The 13,611-nt window shown below is 37.8% G+C and overlaps 1 protein-coding gene across 2 annotated transcripts in view; it reads right to left on the bottom strand.

Annotated features, from left to right (window-relative positions):
* Positions 1-13,611, bottom strand: part of WDR70 (WD repeat domain 70) — a 358,039-nt gene that overhangs the window by 51,597 nt on the left and 292,831 nt on the right. For both annotated transcript variants that reach the window (XM_049862618.1, XM_049862622.1), the window contains 2 exons: positions 12,514-12,598; positions 10,689-10,827 (listed from right to left, as the gene is read on the bottom strand). In XM_049862618.1, coding sequence (XP_049718575.1) covers positions 10,689-10,827; positions 12,514-12,598 — 224 coding nt within the window. The remainder of the gene's footprint in view (positions 1-10,688; positions 10,828-12,513; positions 12,599-13,611) is intronic.

Genomic DNA, 13,611 nt, shown 5'->3' with positions numbered 1-13,611 from the left:
ACATACAACTGTTGCATTGGCAGATTTACACTAAAACTCCATCATCTTCTGCTTACTCCCCTCAGTTTCCATATCAAATATTCACATATTTCAGAAAACCAGGAAACAACCATTGCTCACAATCTGCCTTTCTGTTCTCAATGAGCAAATGCTCCATATACCTACGTTGAGTATACTGTGGTATCATTTGGCTGTAGGCACATATACATATTTTATTTAATACAAATAAGTTAAGCAGGCTCTACCCAGGATCTGCACTGTTTAATCCTCCCAAGAAAGTGAATTACAGTAAAATCTCATTAAGCTGATACCACTTTATTCAAAATAATACATAATTCAAAGCAACTGTCACTCCCTAGTCAACCAGCTGCCTGACTGCTCTTTAATAAAAATCAGATAATGGAAAGCTAGTTAATTCAAAGCCCTTTTTTTTCCATCTCCTTGTGTTTCATATTAAGAAGGTTTCACTATATTTTAGAAGGCAGATAAATGCCAAATATAGTCTTTCTTTCAAGTTTATTTTCAGTTGGCATTTGCTCTGCCTATAACTCAAGTTACCTCAATGCACTACGCCTTGTATGTGGCTTGACTGGGCAAAGACACCACTGGACTCCTGTACTTCTAGAAAACTTTTAAGGAGGTGCAATTCTGCCTGAGTGGCGCTTTTTATCAGTAAGATAGATGATTAGTCTATTCCCAATATAAAACAGAAAAAAAGATGAGTTCCTCAACTCCTTCGGAGTCAAGTTTTCACAGGCTTCGTTATTTTGTTTGAAGTGAATTCCCAGTTTGGATATATCTATACTCGAATGTAAGAACAAAGATACATTCCAAAGCCAGTTCTGGAATATCCATTAATTTGAATTACCTTTCTGCTCTCCTCCATATGTACAAATAGTGGAGGCTGACTATAGTCTGAATAGTCAATGTGTCCGTAATTATACAAAGAGCTAGTCTCATGAAGGATCTATTATTTTGCGGCCCTTTTAAATCCATTTATTCTTCCTCTTCAATCTCTTTAGGTTTAAAATATTAATCTTCTAATAAGACCAAAAAAAATTATGTGGAATAAAAGTGGTAACTAAATGCCAAGTTAACATATACAGCAATTTCCTTGGACATCAAAACTTATTAATTTAAATGTCATATTACTGGGATAATCTATAGGTGGTGGGATTAAACATTTACATTCTCAGTTATCTTTTCTATACTTTCAATTTTTTAGATTTAATATGTACTATTTTACAATCAGAAAAATATAATTAAATTTGATTTCAGATAGTCCTCATAGAAACATGCATATGAAAATCAGATCTTACAATATGGGAAAATAAATTGAATTCAAGTTCTCTTCAGAATTTCACATAATTAAATGATGAAGAAAAAGCAGTTGGTATTTTCATGGAAAAATCATTTGTTTTAAAAGAAATCTTTTTTACATGATACAGACCTCACTTTCTCTTTCAGTACCTGTAATAGACTATATAATCAGAAAATGAGTCCTCAATAATATTCCCCCCCTTTTGGTAAATATAAAACTGCTATTTAATTAATGAAATTTTACCAAATTATACTGTACTTTTTTCAACAATTACCCACGACAATAAAGAGCTGCTTATAAAAATTTCTTTTTTTTTTTTTATAGCTTATATTAAATAAATAAGAAATAATAAATCTCGTATTTCACTGTGGAAAAACTTCAAGTTCTCCCTATCTTCTGGAGGAAGTCCAGAGTTAATAACATGTTGAAAAGTCATTATTTTGATTTCACTTTCCTCCATTTGATGAAGATGAAATTAACTGATAAAGTTCCAAGAAAGCAGATCCAGAACATGTACTTTCTCAAATTATAGAGTTAGTGACATAAAAAGAAAAAGAACAACAGCAAAAAAAACCCCAAGATTTCAAATTGATATACGACCTAATTCACATTTCAAGTTTCCTTTTTCTTTTTTAGGAACATGAATATGGTGGGCATAACTAAGGGATATCCTGGGGAACAAGTGGTGGTCGTCGTCGTTGTTGGTTGCCACTGATCCTTGATTTTTGCCATCTGTTCTCTTCAGGGAGTACAAACGGAGCCTTGGTGGTATAACCGTTAAGTGCTCAGTTGCTAACCTAAAGGTTGGCGATTTGAACCCACCCAGCAGCTCCAAGGCAGAAAGACCCGGTGATCTTCTCCCACAGATTACAGCCTAGAAATCCCTATGGGGAAGTTCTACTCTACCACACTGGGTTGCTATCAGTCAGAATCAACTCGACGGCACCTAACAATAACAACAAAGTTAATCAAAGGTTTTTAGAGAATCATAAATAATTTTTTTTTCTTCCTGAAAAGACATTTACCACTAAGTCTTATGTTGGTGCTAGGATTCTCAATCAACCTTGATAAAGCAGTGTGGCTGAAATTATCAAAGCAAATTTCCCTTTCCTTACTTTCAGAGGCCATATGCTAGTTCGTTGTACTAGATGTTATAGCCACGTTTTAAAAATAAAAGTTTAGTGTTTTTCTTTCCTTATTTTGTTCAGTCAGTGTTTACAAAAAATAGAGGTTCCTCAGCAAAGTATCTAAACAAACAAATCAGAAGAGAATTCAGGTTCAGGTGTGAAATTTATCACTTTCTTCCTTTCCACTCTTTTTCTCTTCACCCAAGAGAATGCCTTCTCTCTTTTAAATTACTGCCAAAAGCAACAGAGGTGAAGAGGCCATCATCTTAAATAATATTAGCTCAAAACAACTCTATTTCATCATGCTTGGGTTAAACAGTATAAATGGTAATATACTAGTACAACTGCATAAGCCATGTCCCCTGATTTATATTAGTTAAAAAAGAAATTCTATGAGTTATTTTGCAACAAATTACAGTTTGAAAAATTACTAAGCTAATAATATTTTAAAATGTTAATTCTGAGTGTTTCCCTAAATAATTAGGATTTTAAAAAGGTTTAAATTTTTTATGATTTCTTCTAAACATGCCTATTTTTTTTAATTAATAAGCTGTCTCCAAATTATATTTAGTTTATCCATTCTTTCTCTCCTATGTTTTTATTGTCTAAAACAGAGAAAGTGTAGGCACATGTCTTACACAAAAACAAAAGTGAGTTTATAAACTCAAAATGTAAGCTATGTTCTGGAATTCATCTTAGAAAAGAGACAAAGCACGCTATTCAAATTACAAAGAATAACATAATAAATGAGGAATATGACTGTTTTCTTTTTAACTTGAGGAAACACGGAGTATAAAGAAAACACCTAAAAATAATTTTAGCATAACTGTAAAAGGTATGCAAACATCATACAGTAAAAATTGTAAATGTTAAAGAAAATTTGTCATCCTACAGTGAGGAAGGTTGAGAACCTCTGCAGTCTCAACAGAACAGAAAAAGAAAAATTTTCAGAACATACGACAACAATACAGACTGTGGAATTAAAATAAGCTTGTTTTAAACCTCGTTTCAAATATAAACATGGAAAATGAACTTGTTATATCTTAAAAAGCTATTTTTGTGAAGATTGTAAGTCAGTTTTGCTATCAGGAAATTACTTCCATAATTTGTTAACATCCCCTGACTGAAAACAATGTTTGACTCCATATACATGTTGAACTTGATGTCCTGGAGTATAACTATCTAGGGTTTATTTTGTTTTGGAAGAGGGTGTGGGAAAGACACAATTACCTTTATTGAGGTAAATGGACACATCTAGGATGGACCTAAACCCATCATCGTCAAGTCAAACAAATACCCTACCAACTGTTGATCGTAAGAACATGAGATATTGCCTTTTATGGAAATTAAAGCTCAGCTGAGCACCTTATAACCACAAAAAGTGTGGTATTGCCAAAAGAATGATGATTATGTTGACTTTTAATGACAAAACAATGAAATAAAAAAGGTGTTTTTGGTCCTTCTAGCAATCGTCCACCCTTTATACATTCCAAGGAACATATTTGTTTATTTTCCTACATTCCAGTAAGACTTGAAACAATGGGTCAAAGGGGCAGTTTAAAGCTGCTTTAACACACCATTCCACTATATAAACAGAAAATGTTGTCTGATGTTAAGGGAAAAAAAAGAAACAAATCTAATCAGTGACTGAAAAGGCTGTTTTAAAGTACATGGTTTTCTCTACCCATCTCTATTTGAAGTTCTCTCTTTTGATTCATCTATTTATTAAAATGAATTCCAAATTCCGCTTTCTGACTTTTCTTAGATGACTCTCTATTTCACTATTATATATGTGAGTGTGTGTGTGTATGTGTGTGTATAAACCACAACCAAACCTGTTGCCGTCGAGTGCATTCTGACTCACAGGAATCCTTTGGGACAGAGTAGAACTGCCCCACAGGGTTTCTTAGGCTGTAATCTTTATGGAAGCTGACGGCCACATCTTCCTCCAGCAGAGCAGCTGGTGGGTTCGAACTGCCAACCTTTTGGTTAGCAACCAAGCGTTTAACCACTGTGCACTACCAGGGCTCCTCGTGTGTGTGTGTGTGTGTGTACATTAATATACATACATTCTATTTATTTCATGACCCTTCTCCTCTGTTAGCATCTCTTCATTTACTTACCTTTATACCTTACTGTTTCCAAGGGCTCATTTTTTTTCTATCCTTTATGCCCCTTTCCTTAATCAAACTCGTCATCAGCAGCCAACACTTCAATTATGAACTGTAAATGCTTCTCCCAAAACTATGTCTGTTTTCTCCTGGGCACCAGACTCATTTTCACATTCTCCTACTGAGCATCTTCACCCAGGGGCCCTACAAGTACCTCAAGCTCAACATGGAAAACAGAACTCAGTCTTTCTTCCCAAACTTGCCTTAGTGCTTGTATTTTCACCCTCGGGAAACATTAATCCAGGCTCCAAAGTTAAAAACTTCAGCCATTATATCCAAATGTTTACCAAATCTTGTAAATGTAAACTCCACATCTCAACAAGAATTAACTCTTCTCAAACTTAGATCTGAAAATGTCATTGCTTTGCTTTAAAAAAATAAAAAGGTAAAGTCACCTTCTTATTATGGCATACAAGGTCAGTTTACTTTTCCATCTCTAGATACCTCTCTTCCTGCCTCCCCTCCAAACACACACTGTGCTCTACAGCATGTACTACTTGCAATTCCTGAGAGTACAGTTCACTCAGTCAGCAAATACTGATCAAGCACCATCCACGTGCCAGGCACTGTCCTATGCACTGAAGATACCACAGTGAACAAAACAAAGCTTCTGCCTCATGGGACTTACACCCCTGGTGGAAAGAGACAGAAAAACAAAAACAACAAATAAATATATAATATATGAGGTGATGTTAAGTGCTTTGGAGAAAATTAGGCAGAGAAAGAGAGGGCTGGTGGTGGGGAGGAGGAGGAGGCTTCATAGAAGACAGTCAGGAAAGACCAGATGACGTTTGAGCAGACACTTGAAAGGATTGAGACAGCAAGCCACATGGCTATCTGGGTACCCAGTGTTCCAGGCAGAGGACAAATGCAAAGGCCCTGGGGTGGAAGCCTCCTTGTATTATTAGGTGAACACAAAAAGACCAGCATGCCTGAAGTGGAGTAAACAAGGGTGGAAAGTGGCAGGAAATGACATCAGAGCCGTAGCAGGGAGCCAGATACTAAAGCCATAAGTGAGGAGTTTGGCTTTGCTCTGAGATGGATAATCTCTGGAAGGTTCTGAGAAGAGAAACATGTTCATCTAAATACAATCATTCTTTTCTGCTGTATGGAGAACAGATCATAAGGTGGCAAAAGCAGAAGCAAAGAAATTAGTTTTTAGGCCACTGCAGTAATCCAACAAGAGATGATGGCAGCTTGTACCAGGTGGTGGCAGAGATGGTCAGAAGTAGTTCAATTCTGGATATGTTTTGAAGGTGACACCTAGACACTTTGTTATTTCTATGCCTTTTTTTCATGCCACTTGCAAGTTGTGTGACCTTGGTCAAGTTCCCATCTTTCATTTCTGGAGCCTTAGCACAAGTCTTCATTGCCCCTCCCACCCCATTATGCAACAAGCCTCCCAGCTTCACCAAAGCCTTAGGAGAACACCCAGACTCACTGGCATGGAGCATAAGACCCTTCAGATTTGGCCCTGATTTCCATTGCCAGCCTCTCCTCCCACCCCTCACCTTCATGTGCTGTCCCACATGCCACCACACCCTGTGCAAATGTGCTCTTTCTTTTGTTAGAGACAAAAACAAAGTAGGTTTCTCTTAAGTAATACCAAAGGGATGGAAAGATCCCACAATTGCTTAGGTGAAAAGAATTTCTTCTTACAGTCTGATCAAACATCTAGTTTTTACCACTCTTTCTTATTAGGTTTGTTTTAGGTCAAAATTATTTTCTCCCCCCCCCCCACCTTTTTTTGTAGAAAATGGTCTTTAAATATAGTCATTATACTGACAATATATCAAAAGGAATGGAAGAATTTGGACACTGCAGTTACTTCATATAATTTTGAATTGTCCATGCAACTGTTACATGTCCAAGAACCAATGACAATGAAAAGTTAAACAGATATAAGTATATATAATGCTATATTGAAATTTCTGAATTGGGTCATTTCTTTCTCTCTGTTCATTAACTAGTATATTAACAGGCCTGGTTTAAAACTGCCCCTGCTTTGACAATGTACTACCATGGTAGAAAACCAAACCAGTCACACAGGTTCCTTTCAACAGCGAGTAAAGTCTATCACCAGCACCCACGTTCATTTTCTGATATAAACATCTCACTTGCTCCACACCATAACCGATACCAATAAGTGTATGTATTACGCATAGTGCCGCTCACACAGTGAACACATACTATTAAACTCCCTCCCTACCCTCTTTTCAAATCTTGAGAAAAACTGTATATCCCTATGAAGTAAAGCTTTTTTTTTTTTATCCCTATGAGGTAAAGCTTAAGTTCTAGTATAGTGGCAAAGCCATGAAAAGCTTAGAGAGCATGCAGGGAAATCGTGTTCCACTGTTTTACAAAAGTCTGTCACAGGACAATGGACTAAAGCCACAAGTTAGCTTGGATCACAAGGCCTATTCTGCTGTGATCATCCTAAGATCCACACCAGTTCCCCCTTGAATAAGAATAACTCAGTCATTTTCTAGTAAGCCAACTATTTTGCTCGTATTGCCTGTAGAGGTGCAATGACTCAATTTTATATGGCCTTTATAGCCATGGGTTTGTAACTACCATAAAATGATTGGCTTGGCCACAATCTTGCAAGGGATTAGTCAATTTACTATGCAGATAACCCACAAAAACCAAACTCATTGCAGTTGAGTCGATTCTGACTCATAGCGACCCTATAGGACAGAGTTGAACTGCCCCAGAAGGATTCCAAGGAACACCTGGTGGATTCGAACTGCCAACTTTCTGGTTAGCAGCCACAGCTCTTAGCCTCTATGCCACCAGTGTTTCCACTATGCAAATAACGGCTTGAAAATCCACCCAATAGGACTAAGTCCCTTGTAGTCCAGCTAGCGAATTGGTCAGTTTTGTCATCCTGCTGGTTTATATAAGGGCCAATCCCACAGAGTTTTGGGGGGACCTCACTACCATCAACAAGAGTCTGCAGTGAAGCATGTCCTTCGGACCCAGGGCTCTTGTACTGAGTACCTCCTAGACCCAGAAGAGAGAACTCTAACACTGAAGATGGAGGTCGGCCCATGGAGGGAGCTGGGTGCCTCATGTAGGCGGTGTGCCTGCTGCTAAAGAGCTGTTAACACTTGACTGTACAGGGCCGAGGCTTGAGTGTAACCTGTGCAACACGCCTCCCACCCTGGGCAGCATGGTGGGAGCCACGTGGGCCCTCAGACAGTGCAGGCCAGGTAACATGGCAATAAGAGAGAGAACTGCACAGCCCTGTGTGGCTTGCCAGGAGCCAGTGGCAGAGGCCAAGAAGGGCCTCTGCAGGGGTCTTCCTGCCAGCAAGGCAAGGCCCAGCCAGTTCTAGCAGCAGAGCAGAAGCCTCGGGAGATGCAGGCACCTCCACCGCCAGCAGTGTGGTGGTAGCCAGAGGCAGCGGTGATGTGAACACAGCATCTGGCCTGAACCATGGTACGCCTGCCCAGTGACATAAGAACAGTACTTATGTACATGGGTACTTTGGAGAAGGGTAAGTGTTTCCCCTTTGAAAATCTGTCATTATTGTTTGCCATTTGCTTTCTATAAATAATAATTGCTTTCATTTTAGCAATACTGTGTAAGTATCTGTAAGTCCAGCGTGATCACAGATGAACATAGCCCCTATGAAATGACTGATGACAGTGGGTATATGTGCTTCATTCCTAGCAGTCTTATGGCCGACCAGAAGTTTGAGGCACAGCAATGCAGACAGACAGGCGTGAATACAGGCTGGAAGCATGTATATATATATATATATATACATACATATATATATATATATACAACAACCCCATTGCATTGAATCAATTCCAACTCAAAGCGACCCTATAGGACACAGTAGAAGTGTCCCACAGGATTCCCAAAGCTGTAAATCTTTATGGAAGCAGACTACCACATCTTTCTCCCTTGGAGTGGCTGGTGGGTTCAAACTGCCAACCTTTCAGTTAACAGCCTAGCGCAAAACCACTGCACCACCAGGGCTCCTTAGGAAGCAGATATGAACTAACAAATCTGTCTTGGTAGAAGTATAACCAGAATGTTCCTTGGAAGCAAGGATGGCAAGACTATGTCTCACATACTTTGGACATGTTATCAGGAGGGATCAGTCCCTGGAAGACCTTCAATGAGATGGATTGACACAGTGGCTGCAACGATGAGCTCAAGTATAACGTTTGTGAGGATGGTGCAGGACTGGGCAGTGTTTTGTTGTGTTCTACATAGGGTCGCTATGAGTTGGAGCCAACTCGACGGCACCCGACAATAATTTTCAGTTAATGATTTGACTTTCTGCGTTTATCAGTTGCACCAATACTGTAGCTATATTCCAGAAGAGGCATACTGCAAAGAGGAAGTTCCAGGGAGACAGAAGTATAAGGCAGAAAAACAGGATAGAGCACTAAAGGGAAGCATGTATGATGTATTCAATGGAAGATGTGGCAGTTCTGGGTCACAGGCTAAGGTCACAGACAAGTAATGATTCTGGAGTTGTGACATCAAATTTCCCAGTTACTTTGCATTTAATTTGGAGCTCTGTTAGAATTTTCTAGTGAGTAAAAAAAAAACCAAAAAAACCCATTGCCACTGAGTCAATTCTGACTCATAGCGACCCTATAGGACAGGGTAGAACTGCCCCATAGAGTTTCCAAGGAGCACCTGGTAGAGTCAAACTGCTGACCATTTGGTTAGCAGCTGTAGCTCTTAACCACTACACCACCAGGGTTTCTGGTTCTAGCGAGTAGAAAGTATTAATTCAAAATACACAAGCTATTAACAAGGGATCCAGATAGAAAAGCAACTCAGAGAACATAAATTTATCACATTATGAGACACTGATTTTTCCAGCAAATGGCATGTTCTTCCTGTAAACTACAGAAACCCACGTCTTTAAAAGTGCAATCATACGTCAGCATTCCTTAATTTATTTACATTTCAACTTAAATTACGACTTAAGAAAACAATACCAAGAAAAATACTGAAACGTACAGTTCTTGAGAAGCATTGCAGAACACAGCTTACTTCTGAACAACCAATTATAGTAATTTTACTTTTTAAGATTAAAGTTGATATAGTCAAGAGAGCTTTTCTTTGACTTTTTTTTTTTTTTTTTTAGTGTTTTAGTTGGCTCTTGAATGCATCCAAAAAAATTACTATTAGTGCTGGTACATTTCAAATTATGTCATGAGATTAGCATCTATAAAACTTAAATACTCATCTAGGATTAGTCTCATTATTATTTTATTATCTCTACAAGACTCAACTATAAAAAAAAAAGATACTGTGGATAAAAAGAAGGATAAAAAAAAAGGATGGGGCCTACTAATTAAGGCTTCATAGGAATACTAGAACATTAGAGACAGGAGCTTTTTACTGATGGTTTAAAAACAGTTGTTCAATTGTCTGTATCATTTAAGTACGTAATACGTCTCAATTGTTTACAAAGAGTTGAAACAACTAGACAAACCTACATAAGAGCACTGTTTAAACTATAGGATATTACTAAAGGATTTGACGATGAGCCAAAGAGAATTTACGACAGTAATTGGTCTATCTCACACTCAGAAAATTACAATGATTTGCCTCATCATCTAATAATACACACCTTAAAAGACTTCAAATTTTCCTCCAGGAATTTTTACTATTATTATATTACATGTGGCTCTGATAGCAGGATATGAATGAATGAGTGAATACTGATGTTCTAGTCCTCATGTAAGTCTCTAAAAGGAACTCAACATTTTTTTTAGATGTAGAAGTTAATCTGAAAGGTTTTAAACTTCCAAGTAAGTAACTAGAAATTAACTCAGCTGAAATTCTAAATACAGTGTGGGCCCACAGCAAATGTTGGATGAGAGGGAAGGAAGTGACTAGATTAGCCAGTCTGCAACATATTGATAAACATTCCTGTGTTGTTAGGGTCACTGTGAGTCAGGATCCACTCAACGGCAATGGGAATGGTATTGCGTTGTGAGGGTGGACTTACATTCTATTAAAAAATAAAAATGAAAGATGGTTAAGATGCAAACGTCATTCTCAAGGCCGAGGAGAAAGGACTATACGTACCGCATCTGTGATGTCTATTTCATATACTCTTTGGAAAGTCCTGCGCTCAAAGAAAACAAGTTTGCCACTGCCACATCCTCTTTGAACGGATGTACCGGTGACTATGAGTTTATCATCTGGGCTGAAACAACAGTCCGTCCTAGGACAAAAAAGTGTTTATAAATATAAGCTATCACACCACACACTGCAGTAATGAGTGAGTTAAATAAAAATATAAGCAGCGTCACCATAAAAGCTAACTCTTACATTGGACTTACAATAAGCCAAGCATTTACTGATATCAACTTTTTAATCCTTACAATAATCCTATGAGGTAGACATTATTATCCCCATTCTACAGATGAGAAAACTGAGACATAGAAAGGGTAAATAAACCTCGTCCAAATCACACAAGTGGTGCAGCTGAGATTCAAACTTAGGCAGTGTGATTCTAGAATCCATGCTTTTAATTTCTCTAATACTGTATTTTTAATATAAAAGAAGTCTGGGAAAACCTCAAACTCTGTATAATTAATGTTGAAGAAGTAATTATTTTGGCCATTTTTTGAACTATTTTTTATTACCCTCACCCACCCCCACCCCCAAATAATTTCAATTAGGTCAACTCAAGCACCATGAAAAGAGGGGCAGGTTGCACCACTGGCAACTAATTGATAATTATGATTCAATAGCTCCCATTATTAGAGTTCTGGCACCTCTATCATTTGTGACATACTGATTATGAACAATCTAATATGACCCAAAGAAGTTTTGTTGTTGTTGGGTGCTGTCCAGTTGATTCCAACCCATAGCAGCCCTAAAGCACAGAGTAGAATTGCCTCATAGGGTTTTCTAGACTGTAATCTTTATGGAAGCAGATCGCATGGTCTTTCTCCCATGGAGCCTCTGGGTGGGTTTGAATCACCAACCCTTCAGTTAGCAGTCGAATGCTTAACTGTTGTGCCATCAGAGGTTATATAGCTGGCATTAATTGTTGCAGGTATAACAGCTCAAAAAATTCTCATTAGCTACAAATTCATGTTTGTTTGTTTTAACAGATAAATGCCATGGGCAGTGGGCCAACCAGCCATGTTTGAGTTTGTGCTCCTTTTATTATGTAGCTTCCTCCACTGATGCTTCCACTTCCTTCATGCTCTCCCTGCTGGTTATTATTTAACACAGATCTGATATTTCATTCCCACCAAAACAGACAAATTTGCCTAAGCCCAACTGCTGGGTCAGAGGTCAAATCTCACCTCAGCTGCCAACTTGTATACAACCTTAGAAAAATCTTTAAAAGCTTCAGTTGTCGACTTAATAGAATGGCCATAACAGTGTTCAGCTATCCCGAACAAGGTTGCCTGAACAACTGAAGAATACTGAATGATTGATTAGAATGCTAATAAGAAAAAACTGAGAAAATGAGCTATACTGTAAATGCTCAGAAACTATTAGCAATTGCTTTGATAGAAAGAGGATTTCAAATATTAAAACACCACAAATATATATGCCTACCCTTTCACTTACACAATACTAGAATAATTAAATCCTTTTTTTTTTTACAATGTGTTTTACTACCTCAAGACCTGAGCATGCATACAGTATACACATACACATAAACACGAACAGACTCACACATAACATTTTAACTTCAAAAAACCTTTTTATAGCCTGAAGAATGTACAAAATGAGAAGCAAAAATAAAATCTATCTTTCAAAAAACAGATTCCAATCACTTTCTCAAGTTCCTTTTCCAGAAGATCTAAAAGACATATAATATAAATTAAGGTGAGAAATTTCTTTTCCGTTCTTTGTCCTGATCAAATATTAAAAATATGCTACTTACATTGGGAACATGGTGGGAAGACCAGAGGCTGAAAAAAGTGGCTTATTAAACTGTCGGACATCCCATAATTTTAATGTATCATCACCTGACAGGAGAATGAGAGAGGGGAAGAAAAAAAGACGGAAATGTGAATCATGCAAAAAGAATTCTTCCAAGTTTAGATACTGCTAAACTTAGTGGATAATTATTTTAAAAAGGAAGAAAAAGACCAGATGCACATCAGCATGTTTTCTTTTTTTAACCGTTCAGGGAACTCGAAAGCAGTAGTTGTGAGAAGAGTACAAAGCTATGTGATAATGAATTGGTCTTCTAGAAATTACTTTTCAGATGATGTAGCATCTCTAGGCTAGAAGGAGCCCTAGAGAATCTACTCTAAAGCTTGATTTTAGAGCAGATGGTAGTTCCCAGTGGTATATTTGAGCATAACCTGACTTCCCGAGAAGATCTTAATCTAATAACCATTAGGCTGAAAATATTTCAATTCACAACAGATTCTCTTTTCCCATAGTGTGTGGGTAAGGCCATCCATTAACATTAATGAGGGTGAGCCATGTGACTCCCTTCCCTCCAGTGTAACTCTACCTGTGGCTATCATTCTTCACTTTGCTGGGGAGTATGGCTTTTCCAAGCCACTTGAAGAATAATGAATACTCTTTTAAGAATTACTTTTTAATATTTCTATAGGACTACTAACTAATTTCTGACCAGAATGAAAGTCAAAAACGCATATAAGTAATGTCTTTGCTATTCTTTCTCCCCAGTGCCCACAGCTGAGACCTGCCTCAACCTCTCGGGTCCAACAAGGAATCAGTATCAGGTGCAAGTGAGGTGAGTGGCAAGTTCAACGAAAACCCTCATTCTCTCCCCAGCGACCCTTTCTCTGAAACTTACTTTTGACAGGTTAATCCACAACTAACCAGACTCCTGCACCTGCTTGTACTGGGACAACTTTATAACATTCACCTTTGGAATATCACTCTATTGTAACTAAATTTTTACAAAGGTTACATATGAGGCCACAATCCTCACACAAAGGAAAACATTAATCTGCACTTAACAGTTCAACTAACCATTAGGTTCTGAAGCTGGCAGGAGTAC

Source organism: Elephas maximus, chromosome 2, assembly GCF_024166365.1.
Source record: "Elephas maximus indicus isolate mEleMax1 chromosome 2, mEleMax1 primary haplotype, whole genome shotgun sequence".
Taxonomy (NCBI): Eukaryota; Metazoa; Chordata; class Mammalia; order Proboscidea; family Elephantidae; genus Elephas; species Elephas maximus.
The sequence above is the reverse complement of the archived record's forward strand: the minus strand, read 5'-3'. Positions and strand labels throughout refer to the sequence as shown.